Below are 25,401 nucleotides of genomic sequence, written 5' to 3' on the forward strand. Positions count from 1 at the left end.
TAAATCGAGCAAGACCAACATTTTGTGATATTCACAAGTCCTTGTTCCGATTATTTATGACGGCGCCTGTACGTCATGGAATACAAGCGGACTTAAAAACAGTCTGCTACACTCATTCCGCAGCAGTGACTTGGAAGGAGATTTATCCATAGAATAAGCTATCGATACAATCGAAAGGGATGTTTTATTCTTCTGAGCTGTAGAGGGCTGAAAACTATCCCTGTTTTTAGAATGTTGCAATGTCGGTGGGCATGTGGAGAGTTTTAGCCTAGTTGTCGACATGGCGATTGTAGTCGTGCTACCATGCATCTGTCCGTAGTCTGCGCCAGCTCTTTGGAGCGCTAACGGTAAGATGACGCGGAGCTATAAGTTTGCCGAAAAAAACCACGCGACTGTATTGCGAGAAATTTGCCGACGCCAAGCCTTGAACCATAAAATAAAAAAGTAAGCATGAGTGACACGCAAGCAACATATTTCTAGCTACCCGTACAGCATTGACAATTACCCTTTGCCGCAGGCATCATGGTACATGTACCTTGGTATTAATTTCACACCAAATCTGCTCACACCGTACTGCCACCATATGTGTAAAAGCTTCACAATAATTGGCATACTTACGCCGTAACTTGGATCGCTGTCCCACCCATGTTCGTCAGCTAGCTTATCGGACCTTCATTCGCCCACAACTTGAATTCGCCGCATCCATCTTACTTAATCTTACAAAATCTTACCATCTTAATAACCTTACCGTCTTACCTTACCAATATTACCTAATCAACTTTGTTGAAGCAATTCAAAAAAATTCCAGCCCGATTTATTTCGCTAAATATGACTACCACAGCCGCATAACGGAAACTAAACGCTGTCTTTCTCTGCAACCAATGAGTACTCGGCGGGACATTTATCGTCTATGTCTCTTCCACAAGTATGCTACAGCGATAATCCATTCCCACCTGAACTCGATATACTTTCCGTTACATCCAGCAGGTTGAATAATAACTTAAGTTTCGATTATATCAGTCAACGGACGCCTTCAACTCATCGTCTCTTCCTCGCGTCATCCGCTTGTGGAACGATCTCCGAATCACATCGCATCTCAATCAGACCTAGAAAAATTCCATCAACTTTTACACTCTTTCTTTCCTTTATAAAAAAATCTACACCTTTTTCGGCAGCCTTTTTTTTCTCCGCCTCCTGTATTGTTTCAGTAAGGTCATAATCATTTGTTATTATTCTATTTCCTCCCCCTTCCAAGAGAAGGTCATGTCTCGTTTGGTAGCATAACACGTCCTCTCTTTTTTTACAGCCGCATTTCTGTATTGAACAATGTCCTGATACGTTTGAGATAACTTTCTGTGTTCTTATCGCCTTTTTAGCGCCGTTTACTATCCTGGGTTGTCAAAATTAGAAAAATTTTACTCGCCGCGGTGGCTCAGTGGCTAAGGCGTTGCGCTGCTGAGCACGAGGTCGCGGGTTCAATTCCCGGCCAAGGCGGCCGCTTTTCTGATGGAGGCGAAAAGCAAAAACGCCCGTGTGTATGAGATTTCGGTGCACGTTAAAGATCCTCAGGCGGTCAAAATTAATCCGGAGCCCTCCACTACGGCGCGCCTCATCGCCTGCATTGCGTCGGAGCGTTAAACCCAACAATCAATCAATCAAACTAGAAAAATTTGCTTCATACGCTCAGCTCTGGATAAATTTCAGCTACCCGTGTTCAAGTGGTTTTCTTCTGGGAAGTATTCTGCTTATCTGTACTGCTTGCTATCTGTATTGTTCCCATGTGCAACTAGAAGTGACCTTTTTTGTGCATTACCTTCTGTCGCTCTTTACGGACATATACCGTGTTATTTGTTGGACTGTTTCTTGTTCATTCGAAATTTGATGTAATCTTATAAATCTGTCGCGACACTTACCCTGGAAGGAACCTTTTTTCTGCATTATCTTCTTTTGGTCTTTTATGGCGTATAACGTGTTAATTGTTTCACCGTTTTTGTTCATTATCGGTGTTTTGTTCATTGTAGGTGTGATCTTACAATTTTATCGCGACACTTACCTTTGGACCCCTACAGGATCTATGGGTGAGCAACAAGGAGCACTTCAAGTCACTATAGGAAAGATACCTTCGAGAACGAGTCCTTGAATCTGCCCCGGAGAAATCAGCATATCTGACACTTAGTGCTTTCACGTCGAAGCAGAACACAAAAGGCGAAGTTCACCATCCCAGACTCGGATCTTTTGATAAATGAGCAACTCGTGCCAACTGTGCCGCACTTGAGAATTCTGTTACTTGTCGGCAAAAATGGCTCTGGGCTCCACGCAGTCAGTCCTCTCCACAAGACTGTCAACCAGCTGACCCACATAATTCAGCGCGTCGTACACCGTCGATGTGGCTTCAAAGAATGGCACGATCTAAATAATGGAAGCAACACTTGTAAGTAAAATCACCTATGGAATACCGTATTTGGCCCTTAAAGCGAACAAAAAAGCCGGGTTAAATATTATTATTGCCAAACCTACAAGGCTACACTCGGGCTGCCCTCGAAGACGTCGACATCCAAATTATTACAATTAAATGTAGACAACAGTTGAGAGAATTCACAGCAAGCGCACCACACGTCTCAGACAGACCACTTCAAGAAAACAACGACAGGCGCGCTACTCCTCACCGATTAGCTTACACGGCTCCACAGATTACAAATCATAAAGCAAGCACACCTTTGAAGATCCTACAGCTCATGCGAGAGGCCCCAATGACGATAAATATGCATCCGGAGTGCAACAAGGCCAGAAGAATCGCCCGAGAGAGAGTTATGTCCGCCAGATATACAAACGACCTAGATGCCTGTTATGTGGATGCATCCCCTTATCTGCACCATCGCACCCATGTAACATCTGTCGTGAAGGGATGGGGACAAGGAATAACATTCTACACAGTCAATACCACAGCGATTTATACTGCCGAAGAAGCCGCGATATCCCACGCCATCACCGCTACCGAAGACCCAATCACCATGCTCACCAACTTTCAGGCAGCTTTCAGAAATTACAAGATGCTGCATACTGTGTGGTGATATAGGTCTCTTCGTTTCCCCTGGGGGCCGGCAATTGGTGGCTCGGCTCCACAGACGCCTCCTTTCAGCAGAAAAGCGAAAGATAAAGCCTTGGAGTGAATGCCAGAGGAGGGGTTTCGCACCAACTCCTCAGGGTTCATCCCGGCATTTACGTCACGGGGCACAGCCGTGAGAGACTTGCTGCTGGTGTGCGTTGGCAGGACCTTTTATGAAATCACACAAATCGCCCTCCTTACACGTCGCTATTACTCCAACCGCGAATGCCGAGAAACGTCGCGAATACATTTATTACCAGGATAATTTCTGTAGTCCCCACCCCCACGTAATTTCATTCAATATGCCTAATAATTACGCATAAAACCCTTCTAGGAATGCGGGAATGTTCGCAAGCCTGTGCACATTTGTATTTTTGAGAAAACTAACGTTTTGCTTTCCAGCTTTCCGCTCCAATGAAGAACAGATCAGCTGAAATGCGCAGTTTAAGAGTGTTAACTGGCACTCTTCACGCCGCAATAACAGGCACGTTTTACAATGAGCAAACGCGTGAAATCTGGGTATATTGCACAAATAACCAACAAGAATGAATGACTGGACACGAAACAATAAAGTCATAAACATGCAAATACTTATAAATACATCTCCGTCGCAAGCTTATCTGATCGGCTGTATATTGACAGCCGTAGCCTATGAATCTAGACGTTCATTGTGCCATCAGAAACTCGGTCCGAAGCGAGCAACTGCCGCTCCGAGCAGTGTCAGGATGCGCAGTTTTATGGCGACCCTCCAGGATAAATCAGTTGTCGCCTGAATGCTCTGCCACGTGCTCAAGGCAAAGAAAGAAAAACAGACTACGTCAACAGCCTTTATGTCATCAGGTCGTCGCGTCTTAGATTATTCTTACAGCACCAAGTTCAAATATCTTCCAATTCGTTTTTTTTTTCGAAGAAAGAAAAGCACCAGCACCAACGTGATAGCTGGGATCGTTGTTTTGCAACTTCTCAATTATTTACTAAACTTTGTCGTTTCTAAGCGCCAAAAAGCGAACAAAAATTACGAAATCCACAAAAGAAACTTAACTGGCTCACCAGAGTGACAAAACCACTGAAAAGTAAAAACGTAATGCTGCAACTGATATTTTTATTTTGAGCGTTTCATGTTCAGCAGAATTATTCCTCCTTTTTTGCAATGCATTGGAGTATACCTCGCGTTTCCAACACCCCCTAAGCTATAAGGCAACGCAAGTTGCTCCAGTGATCTCATCACTCATTGGCTAGTGTTGGGTGCGTTCACGCCGTGGAGGTTTCGGTTGATGTTGACATGTATTAACGTTTCTCTAAAGCCCCCCAATAAATTCACCGCGTACCTTCTATTTCCTAACTGTGGAGGCTGCGTCTACACTTGACACGGATGTGGTGTTTTTTTCCGTCACCATCCGTGTCCGCACTGCGACGTTCCTATCGCCGAGTGCCTGCCAGAGACCGCGCATTCGTTCAGCCAGTGTTGCATCGTAGAAGTGCAAGAAGCCAGACGGTTAGGCAAGATGGTAAGGATTCGTCATTCGTAGAGACCTTGAGATATAAAGGGAGAGCTGGGGCATCCTACATAGATCACACTGTCAACAAACTGATTTCATAACAACGCTAGAAGTGCAGACAAAGGGGGCAATAGCGGGCGGCTTTTGAAGTGCTCGCATACCCAGATATTTTTGTCTCACTTTCAGAAGCAATGAGCGTGTAAGCGAAGATAAAATGTGACCTAAGCCTTGCATTACACAGTTTAATGATAATATATGACATGAGCTGTGGAGCAGAATTTCGAGTTGGGACAATGCGTTCAACCTACTTCGTCTCGATCCAAAAGCTTGCCCTCGGAGCAATAAACGTCGCGCAAGCAGGCACATCGCACGTTATAAAAAACGGGAGCCAACGGCAACGTCCGAATTTGCTGACCAGCCTACTTTTTATCATTCTGTGCAAAGGCCTCCTAATAAAGTCGGACTGGTTCAGTCAGAAGCAGCGTGGAGTTAACGTTTACACGCAAAATGAAGTATTTAGCGGGGTATCCAGGGTATCGCGTGATCAGCGTGCATATTTGGAAGCCAAAATGCTGTGTGACAATTTCCAAGAGGGAAATGGGTTTGAAAGAATCCCAGCCGTATGTGCTCAGCTCACGCACTGCACATCCATAGCTACGTGCGTACAATTTATGCGCACGCAGCTGTCGACCACAAGGACGATATTTGTAGAGCCGGTGGAGGGAAATGCGTACGTGATGCCCCTGTCGAAAACAACCTGAAAGTTACGCGTAGTAGGCTCTGCGACGCAGGGACCTCAATTTCAAATGCGTAGGGAAATGCAATAATTTTATAACACGACGTCAGGCATACCTGGTCCCAACGAAACATATGCTCTTCATGCGCAATAACTACTTTCTTCTGCTCCTTCTACTACCTATTGTACAGAGAGGTTATAATGGGGCGCATCACGGACACCCAAGATCACGAACAACTGAGAGAACAGGGTGAAGTTAGGAAAGGTTACTCCAACTTTGCTCACCTTCATGTAGCCGATCAAGAAATAGTTACAAACCGCCCAACATGGCATTTACAGGCAGAAAGAGTATTTGATTCTGTCGACACTACCGGAGTACGAATTGAGAGGCAAGAAAATAGAGGACACCTTGAAACAGTCCGGTTTTATTGCTACCGGTAAGAAGCGTGGACTAAAACGGTGGTTCAATACACAAAGTTATTTTCTTCCAGTAGTCGTGGCCATTCAATCGTAGACCGGCGCCAGGGGCGATCTGCTAAGACCAGGTGACCCTTCCAGATGTATCGCCGCAGCGCGTTCACGGCTGGCGCTAGCTGCCCTCAGCAGTGGTCGTCGGTGGTCTCGTTAAGAGGCGCGCCTTGAGACACGCTCCCTCCACAACGGCTCCCACGGGTAAGGACATGCGGCGGTAGACCGAGGCCACAGACGACCTTTCAAGACCGGGAAGTCCTTGCAGAAGGCCGAGGACTGGCTCGGCTCCGTCCGTAGCTCGCGATCCGCGGAAGTGGTGTCCACTGCAGTAGTTTTCTGCGGCTGTTGCTGGGAAAAATGGCTCCGGGGCCAGCGTCCTAACGCGAATCTTTATATGGCTAGGCGAAAGAAAATCCGGCGGTTATGTGTACGCAAAAAACTCCTCCGGTTTAACCTGATAAGCATGCGTGTAGAAACCATGTTGGAGAGGGAGTAGAAAGAAAGAGTGCGTGGCTGGGTTTACCGCTTTCCCAGCAAAGCATGCGCTCTGCGAGCACCTGCGTGACGCATAAGTTTATAAGCGACAACGGCGGATCAGGGTCATGGGCGGTGCGGAAAGAGCAGCGTCAATGCGACAATGAAGAACACCGGCTGCACATTACTTCGAGAAGTAAGCAGGGAGATTGGCTGGGTTTCTCTCGCGCGCAGAAAAGCGGGCCCGTGTAGAGCTACTGCGTGAATCCCAGATAAACCGACAACAGCGGTGCGGGCAGAACAGCGTCAACATTTCAATAGCAATCACCGGCCGTACGTACGTTCCAAATGGTGGCCACGCGTCATACGTAAGGCACCGGAAGCACGTTATAGCTTCGCTTCTTAACCAACTGTAGGGAGCTGCATGGGGTGATATTTTGTTTGCCTATAAGCAGCCCTATATTATCATATGGCTGCATCACAGTAGGGCTCTGTGTTTTCGGTCATTATTTGTCTTGACATACAGCAGAGAATGGTTCCCGGAGTTGATTTATAGCGCAAATTTGGTGTTTACAGCAGTTATATTTCCTGATTAATTTTCAAATCGCCGAAATTTGGAGTTTAATATCACTTTACTCTCAATATTCCACAATCTCGAACGAAATTGTACCTGAACGCACACATCACACACCCTGGAAGATATGCACGTACAAAAATACACACAAGAACAAAATCCGAATACAAAGCGTGTATGTCTGTACATAGCACAGTTTTAGCGGTTGTTGTGACAGGCGCAAGCATGCTTCAGGAGTTTTCTGTAGCTGCCGCAAGTGCGTTTGTTTCAAGTGAGGACTGTCAGCATTAAAAATTCCCTGTGAAAGTTTGCGCTAGAAACAAGGAGAGCGAGAATCCTCAGCGCGCAGAGAGCACATGTACAGTGTGAAGGCTTTAAGAACAACAGAAGTTTCCCATGGTTATGGTTTCTTCGTTAATGCGCAAAATTACTTAGGAGCTGCCTTGCTCTTGCCGTCCATTTCAAGAAAGTTAGTTCAATTCAAAGTTAGTGTTTCTTGAGAATACTAACTTCGCACAGGTTTCGAACGCGCGGGGCAGCCCGAGATCCACATTTTCATATACAATTTTTTCGCACCCGCCGCAGTGGCTTAGTGAGCTTTGGACGCGGGTTTTTTACTGGCCGGGATGGATGCTTTTCTGATTGAGGCGAAAAGTGAAAACGCCTGTGTGTAAAAATTTCGGCGCGCGTTAAAGATCACCAAGTGTTCACCCACTACGACGCGCGTATAGCCCAGTTAAATCAATCGAAATACAACTGCAACCAGTGTAGTAGTACAGGGGAATTAAGATCACCCTGCTGCCCTCAAATTTTCTCGCCGCAAGAGAGGATAAAGGAGACCGTCGTTTATCGCCGATAAGCGCAAAGGCTCCCATGGGTACGCGTGCGATAGGCTACCGGACATTCTCTGAAAGTCCCTACTTCGACAATCAAAGCTACGCAACTGTGACCTCTAAAACCGAAGTTTATGGGATGAGTCTGAACTGCAGAAAATTTCAACGGCGAGAGAATTTCGTATCTTTTCCGATTTATCCGAAAACACGCAGGGCTACATATAGGGCGGAAACTTGGTGCATTACTAAGAACCTTGAAAAAGAAAAAAAAAACTTATGGTCGCCTTTACGATCAGTGGAAAGAAGTATGATAGGAGTATCTTTTACACAGAGGGAACAAGCGTCCTATGTCACCGAACAAACTGTGGGGAAGATGTCATAGCTCAAATTACGAAGAGGACTTGGGCTAAGCATGCAATGCGAAGAACTTACGATGGGTGGACCTTACAGTTACTCAATATTACCTAGAGGGGAAATTGTCGCTGCAATCACATGCCTCTATGGGAATCGTGGGTATACTGTGAGAATCGAATTGGCCGCAAGTGGCTAGTGCAAAGTGCTATGGATCGGACTTGTCAGCTCTGAAGTGTTCGTCAGTTCTGTTTTCGGCATGCTTTTTCGTTTTCGGTTATTCCACTTTCTGGCATTCAATGGCTGTCACAGATACGTCTAAATAATAACGTGATTATCACTTAATGCACATTCTCGCGTTAGCGGGAGGTTTCTTAAGATCAAGGGGTAACCGCATGCAGCGATGGCGATAAGCCACGCGAAAATCGTAACTCAATCCGTACAACAAACGGATTGTGTGGGCGACAGCAACAACAGAAAAAATTAATACACTGCCGCCAATGCCCTCAATCCTCGCCGCTCGCTAATGGGCTGCTTCTGGCCGGAAAAAAGCGAGCAATAGCGACGGCTCCGGCGGCCTGAGTATAAATTTTAGATTGGAACGCATCTCATTCACTCGCCTTGTCCCTGCATCCATCCGGCGTTGTCGGCGTTGTCGGCGTCCACCCCTCCCCCATTCTCCTCACCGCTCCAGCTGCGCTCTCCGCCGCTCACCCCCTCTCCTTTCCGATAGCGAACACTCTCTCGCGAGGGGCATTGGCTTGGCTTGGCTTGGCTTGGCTTGGCTTGGCTTGGATTGGATTTGGATTGGATTGGATTAAATTGAATTGTGTTGGATTGTGTTGCGTCATAGCCGCGGCAGACGCACTGGCGCCGGCGCGTCCCCTCACTGTTATGCGCGCTATAAAACGCGGTGCCTGCGCCGCTCCGCTCGATCGTTCCAGCGCCGTTCCTCCGCTGTCCAACGCTGCAACGTGAACCCCCTATGCGTCGCATCTACACAGGGGTTCCCGCAAGGGAAGGTGGGAGTTTTTTCTTTTTTCGCTTGTCGCTGTCGCCCTCACTATTCGTTTGCTCTATCAATGAAGTGATAATTTTCGCGTCGCTCGTCGCTATCTGCATGTGGTTACCCCTCGAAGCATGGACTACCTCCGAGAGGCGCAATAAGACAACATACATAGCGACTCGACAAGCCGGCATTTGTTTGCCATAAAAGCATTCATGCAATTTCATGATGCTTGGCGCGCGTGCTCGAAGACTTACTTCTGGTATTAAGCCTCGCCTCCATATTTATCCATATCTGCTTGGGCAAAATAAAAAATTGCCCGCGTATCTGCTCCTTTCATTGCAAATGCCGTCAAAAGACGATAGTCTTTATCGGCTTTTGCGAAGTAAATGCCTCCCTTCGCTTTCCCGCTCACCTCTCATGTTGTTCCTCTTGCGTCGCGCTCCTCCCAAGGTAAAGACGCCAAATGTTTGCTTAAATGATTTTAAATTTCCCGCGTTCCACTGCTCCAAACCGGGTGTCTCGATGCCAACGCTGCCGTACGGCGAAGACGCGTGTGAATCGAGGCGGCCTACTTCAGCGTTTATAGAACCGCGTTTCCCTACTCCACGTGCGTTGCAAGCAGAACGTGGAACCTATCTAGTGGAACCTTGTGTAACTGTTGCCGGTTGATTTCTTAAAATGGCGCCAGAAGCTATAGTGGCGCGGGCGAGAGCAGGCGACGGCGGAGTGAATTCTTTTTCTGCAGTTGATGAAGTATTTAATTTCGCATAAGTCAAGCATGTCTGATTTTTTATAAAGGAACACTGCAAATATCACTTCTGTATTGATTTGTTGTCTCATATTTGCGTAAAGTCTTGTTCTTCTTCAACAATGTTGACAAGTATGAACATTACACCGGACATAGACGGGAAGATTTAGCTGTGACTATATAAGACTATTGCGCAGGCATTCTTTTGCTTTCGCCGGGTGGCTGAATCGAGTCACAGACAGACAGACGGACAGACAGACCAGAATTTCTGGGGATAAGTAGCCCAAGAAAGACTCTCGTCTTTAATAAATACAATGCGAAGACATCAGGCTTGCATCTTAAGCTGTTGCACCTGCTTCGCCTGCCAAAGCGCGTAGCAGACGATAAAAATACAATATTAGGAGGAAGCAAGAACACAGTTTAAGACAACCCAAATACTTCATTTGCAGCTATATATTACCGAAAGTCACATAAAACCGCATATAGTCTGGAGTACGTAAAATTTTATGAACATATCTGGGACGGCCCGCTGTATCTGGTGGCGTGAGTGAAATGCGAGACGCGTGCTTTTTTTTCTTTCTAACCCCAAAATTTACTTCTCAGCCTAAGCACACTAACAAAGTATTTTTATGCAAAGTAAAATTTGTTAACAGCGGCACTTTTGGCACCAATTTTTTTAACAAAATCTCAATTTCCGCGGCCACAAAGCAGTTGCCGGCCATGCCACTGTGGCAGCATCCATGGAGTCATGGAGGCCCTTCGTAAAAACGCGTTGACACTTGTGCTAGATTCCACTCTAGCTAAGCTACTGAGAAACTCTGTGAAGTGGACCAAATGAGTAACAAGATGGCTACTGGAGAATTGGCTAGGTGTAGGCGAAACAATTAACTCAACAGAGGGGCGAAATAAAAATTTAGTAGGCGAAAGAACAAAACTAGGGCATCGCAATACAGGAATGGCTCGAGGAATATGGAAGACGCCTTCGTCCTAACGGGGACACATCGGGGACACAAGGTCTAAGACTCATCCTGGGGATGAGTTTTAGACATTGGGAAATCATTTTGGAGGGCGTTTTACTTCCGGAGCCCTATCACAGGTTGATGTCGTTCATTATCTATTTGTGAACATTTGAAAATCCCTCGAAGTGGTCCTCTGGCTGCAGCCAGGGGAAAATACTTGCGGAATTTTCGTTTTGAACTCTTTTTTTTTTACTTCTATTATGTAACGCATTGGAGCATCTCGGCTACTCCGGTACGAAATTTTCATTTTATTAAATTACGGGGCACAGCCAAAACCAAGGGAGTGGATGACAAACTACCAAGTATTGTACTTTGTATTGGTTTTGTATTGGTGTTTTTTAGTCTATAACTCAACCCAGGAATGTAGCCTTACGGCTGCTTGTACAAGCCCAAAGTGTGTACTGGAAATACCTCGCTACGGCAACGCCAGATAAAGCAGGCTTGAACTATTGCGAATGTGTTGTTCGCCCTAACGGCCGAAGGACAGCACTCGACAAGGATAGGCGCCGACCTTGGACATTCAGACAGTCACGCAGAAACAAGAAACTCAATGAAAGCCTTTGTGTCCAGTCAACGGGATGCACGCTGTCGAAACGTGCAAGTAGATGGAGCTCGGGTACATTTTGCGTCACACCTCGTGGCCTAATTGACGAAGAGGCTTGGGAACGGCCGGCGAAATGACAACGTGTCGTAAACGGAAGTTTGTTAGCCGGGAAAAAGGTTCAGCCATAAGCGCCGTTCATTGAACTAGGGGGCTAGGTAACTCGTGCGTCACAACAAGCTGCAATCACTGCATATGATCAGTGATTACATACGTCGTATACAACAACATGCAACTACTCTTTTAAGCCAGTTCTATAAGATCCTCGGGACCCTCGGAAGCTCGAGGACCAAATTCAGGGATAATATTGACGCCTTGGTACTGTTTCTTTGTGATTTGGGATATACACACGGAGGTAGCAAGAAAGGCTGCCTTTCTTTCCAGGTACAATGGGAAGTTCGTCTTTCTATATTAGTAATTGAGCATTGCGAACTCCGATTTATCGTATGAACGCGTTTTTTTTAGTGACTTGATGGTTTCACCAATTCTGTGTGCGAACATGTGTCACACCTGTTTGAATTGTAGCTATCTGATTAAGCTTTATCCTCCCAGCTCTAGCCTGTCTTACAGGATCTCTGTAACCATGCCGTTTATTTAGGGGAAATGTTGCGATTACTCGCGTTACTTTTCCCCGGAACGATATTGTGCATTACTACCAGGCCTGACAGTGTGATGCGATGCACATTGGTTCAATGTAAATCACCTGATTATCATGTTAGACTTTTTTCGCGGTGATACGAAACTTCTTCATCAACCCCTTTTATGCCATGTGCCCTCGGAGAAGTCTGCCCATGAACATAAAATCCGCCGCGTTTTCACCTGAAGTCCAATTCACAAATTAAAGCCGTTCCGCTCAATGTGAAAGCTGTCGGAAGTTCAGAGCAGTGATTCGCCATTATGGGCTGTACCGCAGTTATCCGCTTACTGCTACCACCCCATACAATTCAAATTTCCCGCCTTCGCAGTGCTCGCGCGCCCCCGGCCTGAAACTGCGCCAGCGGGAGTTCTGTTCTCTTTTTCTTTTCTTCCCGCACTTGCCGGCGTTGCACTGCCACATTTTGCGTTTACTATCGTAAAAACCAACCCAACGGGCGTCCTTAACTAAAGGAACGCGGGCGCTGCCGGTTAATTACGTATATTTTTCCTCAAATGTACCTGTAGTTTTCTTCGCGGCAAACAAGGGAAGATGTATGACAAGCATCAGCGTTTCACGAGTTCCAACTGGTGATTCTACTGAAACATCGTCTTTGGCGGGTAAATTTATTTCTTTTTATGTCGCGTTATTCCAGGGACAAGAAGGCAGGTTGGCATGCGTACAAATGGGCGGAACAGAATTTCAGCGCTCCGTTAGCCCAAGAATTACTATCGCCCTTAAACAGGCTTTACGGCTGAATGCTTCGGGAAACGAAGCTTGGTGAGGGCTTTGCACTTGGTTTAGTGCGGTTGTTTTACTGCGGCCTTTCCCTGACGCCAAGTGTGACGTCCTTAGCACTTAAGGCACCCAGCCCATTCTGAAATTCCAGCGGCACCTGAAAAAACAAAAGGCAATCCATGAATTGAGGAGAGCACTAAAGATATCAGTCGCCAGTTATATCCATGAAAATTTATGTCCAAACAATGCCCTCGAACTGCGCTCTGTACAAAGAAATGAAACGCCTGCTGTCAAAATTAAGTTTTGCGGGTCACATTGCTGTTAATCACCAAGCTGTTTTCCCTAAATTGATTACTGTCCGCCGTAGGGCTGATCCACCAGTACACCTGCCGCGGTGTGAAGTGAACCCGGAAATACGGCCAAGAGCTGTGAATGACTCGTTAATTTCTTCCCGAAAATAATAAACGAAAGAACAAATTACCCGTGGTGATCTGTTTGGTTGAATAAATCCCACTACGCCTACCCTTTTATGTTTTATTGGTACGCTTGCTAATGCGTGAGCTCCTTTAATAGGGCTGTATACACACCATGATCTTGTTATTTTTTCTGCACACATCGTAACAGCAGAAACCGCCTCAAGCGGTCAGCAGACAAGAAAAAAACACGGCGCCGTACGGTATTTTACCGCTTTAACGCGGCCTTTTCAGTTTTCAATACAAGAAAAGTAATCAGAGTCCATACTTTTCTATCTTCAGATGTTTGATTTTTTGCACTCTGCCATCATATCATCATCAGCAGCAGCCTATCTATGCCCACTGCAAGGCAAAGGCCTCTCCCACGGATTTCCCTTCATTCCGGGCCTGTGCGGACTGCGTCCAATGTATCCCTGCAAACTTCTTGATCTCATCTGCCCATCCAACTTACTGCCGCCCCCTGCCACGCTTGCCTTCTCTCGGGATCCACTCTGTTACCCTTAATGACCAACGGTTATCTTGCCTTCGCCTTACATTCCCTGCCCACGTCCATTTCGTCTTCTTAATTTCTGCTAATATGTCCTTAACACGCGATTGTTCCCTGACCCCCTCAGCTCTCTTCTTGTCCCTTAATGTTACGCCTATCATCTTCTGTTCCAGTGTTCGCTGACTCGTCTTCAATTTAAGTTAAACCCTCTTAGTGAGCCTCCAAGTTTCTTCCCCCTAAGTGAGTACCGGTAAGGTGCAGCTGTCATACACTTTCTTATTCAGGGACAATGGTAGGATGCCATTCATTATCTGAGAATGCCTGCCGAATACACTCCACCCCATTCTTATCCTTCTAATTATCCCTGTCTCATGGTTGGGATCCGGGGTCACTACTTGGCCTAAGTAGATATATTCGCTTACCACTACAACTTCAACTGCCTTGCCACCTATTTCAAACCGCTGTGCTCTCCCTAGGTTCTCTCGAATTTTCCCGACATTTTTTCGAATAAAACAACCTCTAAAATAACTAACAATAATAACAAAACAATCTGTTGTCCATATCATCTCTTTTAGTTCATACAGTTCTACAAGATTCCATCCTAAACTAAGGCCATTCATTCATACGTGACTAAGCGCTTGCTTTCTTGAAACGCAAAACGTAGCATCCGGCTGCCAATACGGCCACCGGGGGTGTCTGGATGCAAGGGCTGTCATAAGTTGATTATTAGGTGCCTTTTGTTCAGCGTGTACGTCTATGCATCACGGTGTGTCCATGGCCGCTATCCCTGCGCATGCGGCACCTGACACAGATCCCACGAACGAAATGCTTTCGAAAGCTGGGAAGTCCTCCAGAATGAACCCGGGCCCAGTTCTGCTGAAGATGAATTCCGCCGGTGCTGGAACGGGCCTTCGCTGCTAAGAACGTGTAATTGCAATTTTGTGTTCAATTTTTGTACCCGCGCTTTAAGCCCTGTACGCTGGAGAAAAATTAAGCATGACCTGTAAGTTGGCACCGCAACTCGAACTAGCAGAATTTAAAACAAATGCCATTGCTGCTCCGACCAAGGCCCACACAGACCAGAATCCACTTCTTGCAGATCCAGCTACTTTCGGAAAACGTTGATGACGGCCAAGGTAACACGGATGATACTTTTGATCTCCATTAAAATGAGAAAGTTCTTATTTGCTCTCGATCTAGTGTATGTTAAAAAACGCCTCTCTCCTGCGACTCACTCCTACACTCTGTGCTGCTATCACAATGAACATAATTAATCATTGTCTGTTTGCAGTCCTTTTTTCTTCAATATTTAACATTTGAACATGGTGTTATACAGTGCAAGAATTGAATTCGGTACTGAAGTCTCTTGCGACATTAATTGTTATTGTTGTCGAGACACTAGCAGTCATCCGAAGAGTACTTGAGGGCAGATAGTGCAAGACAACAATACACGCTTCAACGAATTTGAGGATACAGAGAGCTTTGTTATGAACTCCCATATAATTCAGAGCTCTGCTTCAGATAGTAGAAAGAAGTCCGGATGGCATACGGACAACGTTGGAACGTATACACAGAAATTAAGTAGGGCAGTGCTGGAGGTTCTACTTACTTTTGTCTTTTCGGTACGAATCAGTTGCACGTTACGCAGAGTGTAAAGTAAGCACATCTTGATAACTTGCAGCGTCAAGCGCATGGCGATGCAGTTTCGTGGCCCAGCTCCAAATGGCAAGTAAGTGTACGGTTGAATAGAAGCCATGTTTTCATCGTTGAACCTTGAACACATAAAACATGTAGTTATGATCTGCTTCTGTTGCCAGCACTCAATTACAAGGTTCCGAGCATGGTCTGGCGCGTTCCGCTTTCCCACATGAACGCAGCAACGGTGTGGCGGAGTTTACCAGTCACAAACATCGAAGTCATTTTGTCAGAGAGCTGATCGAGAGGCATTTTGCTGCTGAAAAACACTCCAATGAAGAACCGCGGAAACCTCAGTAGCTACAAGCGGTCGCTTACAACAAAGTAAATATTGGTATTCACAATTCTGAGGAGGATCAGACGACGTTGTTTGCCAATGATGCGTTGTAATAGCTCTTATTTCGTGGTATCAGATCATTATCAACGCTGGAATGCGGCTGGCGCGGCGACACCTAGTCCTTTACTGCTCGCCTTTAGCTACCGGAACGACGAATGTGACATGTGTTGCCATGACCGATTGTTCAGTCATGTTTGTGACCCAGCTGGGCCTCGAAGTGCACAAACGCGAAGACAGACGAGTCTCCAGTAAACAGCAGACTCTTTGGAATTTAGGTTATCCTTGAAGTTCTTTCCTGAAACAGTTCGCGCCGCCCTGGAGTTGTAGCTGGCAGCCTACGTGCAGGCCCTCGGGGACGGTCCATCTTCTACAAACAACCCTTTACGGTTTGCTTCAACGAATGCGAACACTAGACCCGTGGCCTCGTCTCATCTGTACTACAACTTCCATCTATCGTTTGCAGCCACCCATGCCTCAATTTTAATTTATTTTTGTGAAAAGGTGAGACCACAGCAAGATGTTGCCTCACTGTTTCCGAGGACCTGTCTGATCTACACATCTTCCACACTCATCCAGAGGACATTTGCTCCAACCATCACCCCAAATCTCAATCTCTGCTCACTCCCGATACGTCCAAATTATTCTATCAAAGGTAAAAAATAAGGGCATTCCAGGGGCACGTTTTCCTTCTTACAGAGCCCAGACTGCAACACCGCTTGTAGTTTTAAGACGGTTACAAAAACAGGGAGTTGGACCGAGAAGTCCTGCTAAAACAGTGCTGGCATAGTTTCTGTGACGTCAGAAGTGACGGCCACATATGAAAAAACCTGTTTTCAAACAATACACACGTTTGAATTACCTTTCTGGTTTAAAGGTACAAGGGTCAGGAAAGTAGCTTGGGTCGTAGTGCATAGCATAGATGGGAACAGCGACAAGGTCTCCTTTCCTTACTCTCACTCCCGTGTCTCCAAGAACGTAATCTTCACGTGGCGAACGTTCAATTCTGCAAAAAAGATACTTTATTTGGTAAAAAAAATATTGAAAATGTTTAAACATTTTTGCACGCCACACCTAATAAAGAAAAAAATTTTGCTCTACCGTTCATTACCGACATCTTTATGATGCTAGCTGTCAGAGCAAGTACTTAAAACCTCAGTTTTGTCATGCTTTCTGGGCATCCGACCAACGATAAATTATAAGGGGCGAAGTAAAAAGTTTAGTTAGAACATTTTAGAAGAAGTAACATATTGGAAACTGAAACAATTTCGTGAGTAACCAGTGTTTTTTCCCAGTTCTTGTTGTAGCTTTACGCCAGTTTAGGGAATACCGAATGCAAACAACCGGTGGTTCCCGGGTATTAGGAGGGTTCTAAAACTGCATGATGAAAAAACAGCGCAAGAAACACAGACGAAAACAGAGGCATTACGTGCGTCGTCCCCTCTTCTTTTGTCCTTGTGCTTCTTGGGCTGTTTTTTTTTCATTCTGAATCTGACTCAGCACCAGCCAGCACAACTTGCAATCTTACTATGAAACTGTAGCACGTCGTTTTATACTCTCGCCAATAATTGTAGGGAACATTTGATTTGTCAAAAAATGTCGCAGTTTCATTCTTTTAGGCCCCTAGTAGGCAAGGTAATTTCCATCAATCGATTCCTGCTAATAGCTTTTTTGTGCCTTGATATAGTTTTTAACTATCTGCCGTTTCTTTAAGGTATATTATAATGAGTGTATGAATAAATATCGGTGTATCCGCCCTTTGTACTTTGTTTCATGGCGGGCCATTTTGCGGGGAACAAGCTCGATTTTCTGAACGTACACTTTTGAAATATGACGGTTTAGTTCAAACTGCACCTTTTTCCAGCTGGTCATGTCGACTGCAGGCGATGTTCAATAACAAACAGAACTGAGCTGCGTCGGCAAATAGTTGCGTTAGCGGCGACTACGGCAGGCTTTTTTGTCTTGTTTTTGTCACGTACTGCAAAACAAAACTTGCTATTTTGTTCACATAACCCCAAGAGCAAGTTAGGTGCTGTATCGTGCAACTGGTATATCAAAATTATGCCGATAAACCTTAGTTTTACGGCAACTGCTTCGTGCCGTACGCTAAAATTCTTGATAAAACGGCCTAAACCTTTCTACGTATCTGCAATCACCTTAGGTCTAAAGACATCCAGAAGTGATAAAGATTGTTTTTAAATCAAATTCACTCCTTCGTTGCCAGCTACGACCTCAAGTAAAAGAAAATTATTCATTTTAACTCAGTGTGTCTTTGAAGTACGAGTAAAACTGTGGCATTCCATTGGTTCCAGCATTTCACCTGCGCAGAAATTTTAACGGAACTAATTTATTGATTTCCACGACAGCACACCATCCGTCAGTAACACGAGCGTAACCTTGAGCTTCTGACCCCGAGACAACGGGTTCGACTTCGGGCCGCGGTGGCTGCTTTTCTGATGGTGGCGAAAATGAAAACACCTGTGCGCCTAGACTTCGACGCTGTTAAAGATTTCAAGGATGTTTAAATTGATCCGAAGCCCTCCAGTACAGCGGGCACATAGCCCAGATATTGCTTCAGTGCATCAGGTAGTACCTGTCACACTACTGGTGCGTATTTCGGGTAATTCAACCAACTAGCAGTTATGAAACGTTGATAAGCTTAGCAATAACCTTCTAAAGAAAACGGCCAGATGTGTAATGCTCAGAAGCTGATATCTCCAGGGCAATCTAGGACGAGGCTACACCCAGTAAAACAGTGGGTTTTTCGGTTACAGCTGCACTCCCTGAAACCGTTATTTCAATCAGTGCGCTCTGCGTTACAAGCAGTTGGGAAGTCAACAAGTCGCCAATACCAGCTGGTTTATTAAAATTACGTAATTCATACGGCCACACTGCGAAAAGTACGCTTTTTGTAGCGGTGGTAGCCAGGATACTGTGGCACTAGGGGAAATGTGTTCTAAGATCAGCTTAAACGCAAAAGGCATTCAACAAGCTCCGCAGCATAACTGCCGCTTTGTAAGGATGACGCCAACGGATTAGTTACCGCCGTGGGATGGCTCACCCAAAGGTCTGCAACAGTGGAACCTGTACGATGTTGACCCCACATGTGCATGCCGCATGCCGCGATGTCTATTCCTATTCACCGAGTACGTCATACATAGCCTGCGCCTGGATGTTGACTCCATTAAAAACGTTTTCATGATCGCCCCGGTGAAATCACCTTTTTGCCCCCTTTACGGTGTTGGGGTAAAGCTAGACGCGTGTTGTGTGCTTTTCCGCGCTACTCATTGGTGCGAGCAACAGGCGAGGTTACTATGGGGCAGCAATATTTGCATAAAATACGTCTGGCATTTTGGAACAGTAACGCAAGTGCGGTGAAGGTTTGAGAGCTAAAAGAGCTCTCAAACCTTTCGAAAAGCATAGAGGCCAGTTCCCGAACGCCTTCTTAGCTACTCTTCTTTGTGCGCATGCGCGTTTTTGCTTTCTCTTTCCTTTTTGCGTTCTCATTTAATCTTCACTAGATTTTCACCAACCATCTGAAGTTGACATAGGCGCATTCTGCAGGGCCGGCTTTTTCCGTCACATTAAAGCCTCTCTGTCCCTGACTGCCCTGTGAGAAAAATAAATCACATAATTCGTATAGAGCCGTAACGGCTACTTGGAATGCATTGATATGCGATCTTCGTCTAAAAGGGCTGGGAGAAAACTTACCGTGTAGCCCCTGGATACATGCGGAGGCATTCTGATACAACGCAGTGCAGGTAGTTCAGCTTCGTGACCGCATCAAGGTTGGGGTGATCGCCCTATAGGTTAGCAAGAAAACAAAAACAGAAGAATTCCATAATAGGGCAAATACGTATTCTTGAACGGGTACTGACACCAATTTTTGGCGTTAATTTTATACAGTCCGCTTCATTTACTCAACAAAATACCGTGGTTCAGATATGAGCGGCCTGCGACGCGTGGAACATACTTTAATTAGATCCGATTTATCGCACCGACGGAACAGCACGTGGAGTGGTGCGCGGCTAATGGACATCAGCGTGACATCACTGCGCGAGAGGGAAAAGAACCGACGAAGCCGTCTGCCTCCAACGCTCGCCAGAAACTCGTGACGTCACTCCACGCGCGCGGCCCGGCGACCTGCGATTGGCGCTGGCGTGTTCACGAAGTGATAGACGTAGCCAGAGCTACGGGCATAACCACTGCCAAGAAAGGCACTCTTGCCAAAAATGAAGTTCCACAAGCGGGAAAGGAGCCAATAATAAAGCGCAGAATCGCAACAAAAGCAGCCATAGGGTCTTTCTTTGAAAGCAGTCATCAAATGTCTGCTACAAAGCTAGGCCTAACGCCTTCAGGCAGCTCATCCGCTCAGCTCCCGCAGCGGGCGGTCGATACAACGCCTCCTCCGGTCTTTGCAGTGTTTAGACGTCCGCACAAAATGGTGAGGTCATTTCGTGATTCTGTCACACGCGCCCTCCGGGCTGTAAGCGCGGCAAACCAAAACGGACGATTTTCAGGCCATTCTATGTAGTTAAATATCGCGCGCTCAAGTATTTAAAGTGCTGTTTCGTGTTCGCCAGACCGTTAAGCATTGACGAAACCAATGAAAAATGAACATAAACGTGTGATGCCAGTACTCCTTTAAGTTACCTCCACCTGTTCGTTTCCCGGCGCGGCGGCCGCTTTTCTGATGGAGGCGAAAAGCAAATGTGGTGGAGGCGAAAAGCAAATGTGCTCTTTATAAATGTGGTTGCCTGTTTCTGGAGGTACAGCACGCCATGTGCCAGCACTCGTATACATATCTCTCAACAAAGGCTTTTTGAACCGAATGTGCAGGCGTACTCAGTGTGTCTTGAGGTCCTACTTTGAAAGTATGGCCTCCTGCCTTCGGAGTGCCCATGTATTAGCTTTTGCAGTTATTCTGCGCAGCGTAGATCGCGCGTACCCATGTTTAAGTGTACAGTGTACCCCACTGTACGTTTCACTCCATTCGAGGATGTCTGTTGTTTTACTTCACTTGACTGCACATTTTGACGATAGTCGACACTTAAGTTGGACGAGAGAGTGGCGTTCCCCGCTGTGGTCTTACGGTACCCGCGGTTTCTGTCTGCTCTTGTATAGCAAGAAATCAATACAACTTGATTCTACACATTGGAGAAGAGCAATTGCGGATCGCGAAGACTGCCCAAATTGAAAGCAGTGATGGTTTCCTTAGATGTACTGAAATCCGCTTCAACTCCCCTCCAGTACATTTCATTCTCAACGCCTCTGTTTTAATATTCATTCCAGTCTTGTTATCGTTCATAAGATTGTCTGGCTCATTCAGAAACCCCCCCGCCCAATGTGATCCGTCTCAGACCTCCATTCCAAGTTGTATGCCCATTAGGAGTTACCCTGACACTTTTCTGTCAGCTTACATCAACGCGCATCATAAAATGAAAGCTGCTTTACCCAAAATATGGCTTGCGTCCCAATCACATGTAATCTAGAAAAATGAACAAAACAACAGCAGGAAAAGACATGAAATACTTGATTGCACCCCAGTGCGTACGTGCGTGGCGAAGCATTCATCCACTTCATTCCGCAGCTTGGCTTCTTCCTCGGGGTGAAGAGCTAACAAGTAGAGGCTGTGTGCGATCGCACTAGAGACGCCGTCTTGTCCGGCGAGGAAGAAAAGCACGCACTGAGCCAGGGCTTCGTCCTCGGTGAGCCCTGGATGCATAGGACAGTGGTTCAAGGCTTCCGCACAAATTCTGCCACTTACTATCAGCGATCTCTGCTTTAGATCTTGTCTAGAACATAACAAATGTGCACAATATTTTGATTTTCGCCTATAATACGGCCTATTTCTTTTTTCATTCCTTGTGGAGGCTTTATATATCTGTTTCCTATTTTTTTGTCTCGGGAAAAATCTTTATCATGAGGATATTACTGTCCGCAAATCGAACCAATCGATCTCCTCGGCTACTACGACTACAAATTCCAATGCTTTCTACTGCATATTTGCTTACACTTGCTTTTTTTCTACTTTATGGTGAAAGTTCATTCATTCCTTTATTCATTCTCGATTTTACCTCTTCGTTCAAATATCGACAGCCTCATAATTGGAGCAAGAGGTTGCTGCATGAGATTCTAATATCGCTAACCTATATCTATTGTATAGGTCGATCACAACAATTGGGACCCTTTTGCTAATGCAATAGAATTATTCCACTCTCTCTGCTATCCCTTTGTGCATCGCGAAACCTACTTGAAATTTCCTTTTCTCATGTTCTAGCAAAAAACGCAAGAACAATGCACGCTATTAAACACCTTAAATCCCTTGTCCATCTAACCTCGCTGAATCCTACGATATCCCACCTAACGCCTGAAAGCTCCTCTAGTGGCACAGCTAACCTACTCTCGCTTTGCAGAGTCCCAGCGTTGAATGTTGCTAAGTCGACTTTCAAGTGGCTGCCCGTTCGGAGCCAGATATTGTAACCACCCTCTGCTGTATCGATGAGTCCGTGACCTGACTCGCGCCGTAGACAGGCGCTCTACAGCTACTGGGGACCGAGGCCAATGCGCTAGGCGGTAGTTACATAAGCGATGCTTGGGCCGAATGCTCCAACAGGGCGGCCAGATACTGCTCTAGTGAGGGATTGCCGCTTGTGTCCCAGTGAGCCTTCCTAGTATGCCTGCACTTCTCATAGAACAGCCTATCTGGCATTCGGGGTGTTTACCACCGGGCCGGGGCGTATTCCGCCGCCTGGAGGATCGACCTGCCGCAATGCGCGTCCTTACTTTCGCGCAGTGCGTAGATGCAAAAAAGTAGTCCTGATTGCCTTCGAGAAATGAAAATAAGCTATAATACAACAAACTGAGAGGAACTGTGGTACTTGTAAACATTAGCCGCGTGACGTAAGCAGACAAAAGTACTTTTGTCTTAGAAGCTAGAAATGGAAAGGATGAAAGTAGATAAAAGAAGAAACCGAAACTTGCAGTCAGTAAGAAACGGAAAATTAAGTTCATAATAATGCTTCAGAACAAATTCTCGGCGTTTTACCGCTAAAAGTCAAAGTAGTGAAGGCATGCTGAATGACAACTTAACGATGGTAATGAGTCCCCAGTAGCTGTTGGAAAAGGTGAACCTACAAAAAAAACCGCTAGACTATTTCAGTAAACGAAAGGGATTCTGGGTAAAGGCAGGAATATGGAAGTGTCAACAACGCAGAGCAAATCGAATTGGTGGAGCTGCCTAAATTAATAAACTGAAATAAGGTTAATGTCATTCGCACCTACGAAATGGTCCACATGTCAGAATTTGAAAAATAAGGCAGAACTAAGCAAGAGTTCGCTATTGGAATAGGTAGAATACATGCACACAGAGATGTAAAAGGTAATATCACGCACCACATGAACGAGATAGCTTTCTATACAGAAGGCTTTTATTCATGTACAGATTAAGATAAAGATTTTTTATGTTATTTACACATAAATTTATCCAGTAAACGATTTTGTGCACTTCTGCTGGCAATTCAAGTAGTGAAAAACTTAATGTAAACTTTTGGACGACAAATTTTTTTTCGCACTAAGGGTAGAGCAGATTCCTTATTAAATGTTTGAATTCAGGTTTTAAATATACCCAGGATTTCTTATTCGATTTGTGGCTTAGCGAAAAGTTGAGAATATTCAGATTGCATTGAAAGAAACAGTCATGCGGTCACCCCAACAAAGTCTTACCTTTCTTTGATAAGAACGACGTGTCCGATGTGACATTTGAATCAAGGTTGAAGAGTCGGTCGTCACGTCCAGATGCACTTTCTAAAGCGTCCACGAGTTGTCCGTCCAGTGCATCTATCATAAGCTGGAGGAAGTCGTTGTGCCGCTGTAGAAAATGAGGTGTATATCTTGAGATCAAGATCGAAATGACACTCTGGTCATTTATGTTGGAATCGTTTAGACTCTGGCATTTTAAAGTAAATTAAAAATTCGGTGGAGCTATACGTACAGACTGTTCATTTCGACGTTTTTCCATGATGTTTTGAAACAAGGCCCTGAAGTACGGGAAGGTCTCTGGGTCTAAGATTCGGAGTTTTAAAGCCCTTGCGATGGCCGGGAATCCAACTGAAAGGCAAAAAAACATCAGACTGGTTTATAGCTGCACCAAATATTTGGTTTATGTGTATGACCTTAAAATGAATCCCCGTCTATTCCAGCGCCCTGTATATGTGCTTGTTTACTTGTTTCCGCAGTTTATACGTATTTTGGGGCGGAAAATTGGGTGAGAAGTTTCTTTCGGCAACAAGACCACGCCCTAAACCCTCACAGGAGCAGTATGTAAGGATAAATGAAGGAGTCATAAAATTGCAAGGCAGGGTCTCATTCTACAGAATAATATTTTAAATGACTTAGTTGTACGGAACACACAATATAAATTACTTAGTTTTATAGAATGATATAAACAAAAAATCACCCTAACACGAAGTCCTCGCACCCAAACTATCTGTGAAAGTTACCCTGCTAAAACATTACTGTCTTGGTAGAAAAATGTTTTTGTAAACGGGACAAGTTCGATTTTGTATGTATGGGTCTGTAACTCGACTATGAAGGTAACATTCACGTTCCAGACTAAAATGGTCAATTCAATTGGCTTTGTCTGAATTCCTTAATAAGTTATTATTAAAACACTTTTTTAGTATTTGTAGCACGTCCTCAATAAGTGCTATTAGGTGGGCAACATAAAATAAAAAAGAATAGTTACATCTTCTGCGTGAATTCTATATTTTGTGTCACTGTGTAGAGATCACAGTAGCCGCGTTGGAGAGGAGGGATTAAAATGCTCCTGTGGGACGCCTTAGTCCACTTGCCTGATTTCAGAGAGAAGACGATGCGCTATATACTTACTGGTTACGAAGCGTCGTGGAGAGACGCCTCCAGAAAAGATCTCCCGCGCCTTTGTGACGAACTCGTTGCTTTGGTCAGAATGAGAGTCAAGTTGTGTGCCAAACGCACACCTTGCTATTACATCCAATGTGTAGTTTCCGAAAAACCTGTATGAACGGAGAACATAAGCTCAACCGTTCGTTCAGGGCACGCAGGAAAGTGAACGGCGACACCCGAAGTCAGAACTCAGCACGACGGCGTGTGTTCACGAAAAACACCACAACGATGTCAGCGCTTCGAGGATTTTTGAATGCTTGCCTTTAGACGGGAGTGGCCGATAGCATCATTGCCACTGCAAATAAAGTGGGATAAATAACTACGTACATACACAAGCTCGTACCAAACACCACCCTAGCCGTTTCTGACGAAATGAGGAGTGATAAATTTGGAGCACCCATCGATTGACACTTCTAAGAGCGGGCCCACACCATCACCGGCGGACGCATGCAACTGCATACGGCCGAATCCCCAAGCAGACTGCACTGGGCCCTAACTGGCTCTAACCAAAATACGTAGATATAACTATACGTACGCATATTTGTATACACGAGTGTGTATGTATGTATGTATGTATGTATGTATGTATGTATGTATGTATGTATGTATGTATGTATGTATGTATGTATGTATGTATGTATGTATGTATGTATGTATGTATGTATGTATGTATGTATGTATGTATGTATGTATG

At 45.4% G+C, this 25,401-nt stretch overlaps 1 protein-coding gene across 2 annotated transcripts in view; it reads right to left on the reverse strand.

Annotated features, from left to right (window-relative positions):
* Window positions 1-12,516: 12,516 nt before the first annotated feature.
* Window positions 12,517-25,401, reverse strand: part of LOC144179005 (cytochrome P450 3A31-like) — a 28,112-nt gene continuing 15,227 nt past the window's right edge. The window contains exons 7-14 of one of the 2 annotated variants that reach the window (XM_077707166.1): window positions 24,672-24,817; window positions 23,776-23,891; window positions 23,508-23,652; window positions 21,337-21,497; window positions 19,494-19,585; window positions 16,645-16,788; window positions 15,363-15,525; window positions 12,517-12,950 (exon numbers count right to left, since the gene is read on the reverse strand). In XM_077707166.1, coding sequence (XP_077563292.1) covers window positions 12,870-12,950; window positions 15,363-15,525; window positions 16,645-16,788; window positions 19,494-19,585; window positions 21,337-21,497; window positions 23,508-23,652; window positions 23,776-23,891; window positions 24,672-24,817 — 1,048 coding nt within the window. In that variant the 3' untranslated portion in view covers window positions 12,517-12,869. The remainder of the gene's footprint in view (window positions 12,951-15,362; window positions 15,526-16,644; window positions 16,789-19,493; window positions 19,586-21,336; window positions 21,498-23,507; window positions 23,653-23,775; window positions 23,892-24,671; window positions 24,818-25,401) is intronic. The other variant, XM_077707167.1, reaches the window with a different exon arrangement.

Source organism: Haemaphysalis longicornis, unplaced genomic scaffold (genome assembly GCF_048455015.1).
Source record: "Haemaphysalis longicornis isolate Haplotype H1 unplaced genomic scaffold, Haemaphysalis longicornis Haplotype H1 scaffold_4, whole genome shotgun sequence".
NCBI lineage: Eukaryota > Metazoa > Arthropoda > Arachnida > Ixodida > Ixodidae > Haemaphysalis > Haemaphysalis longicornis.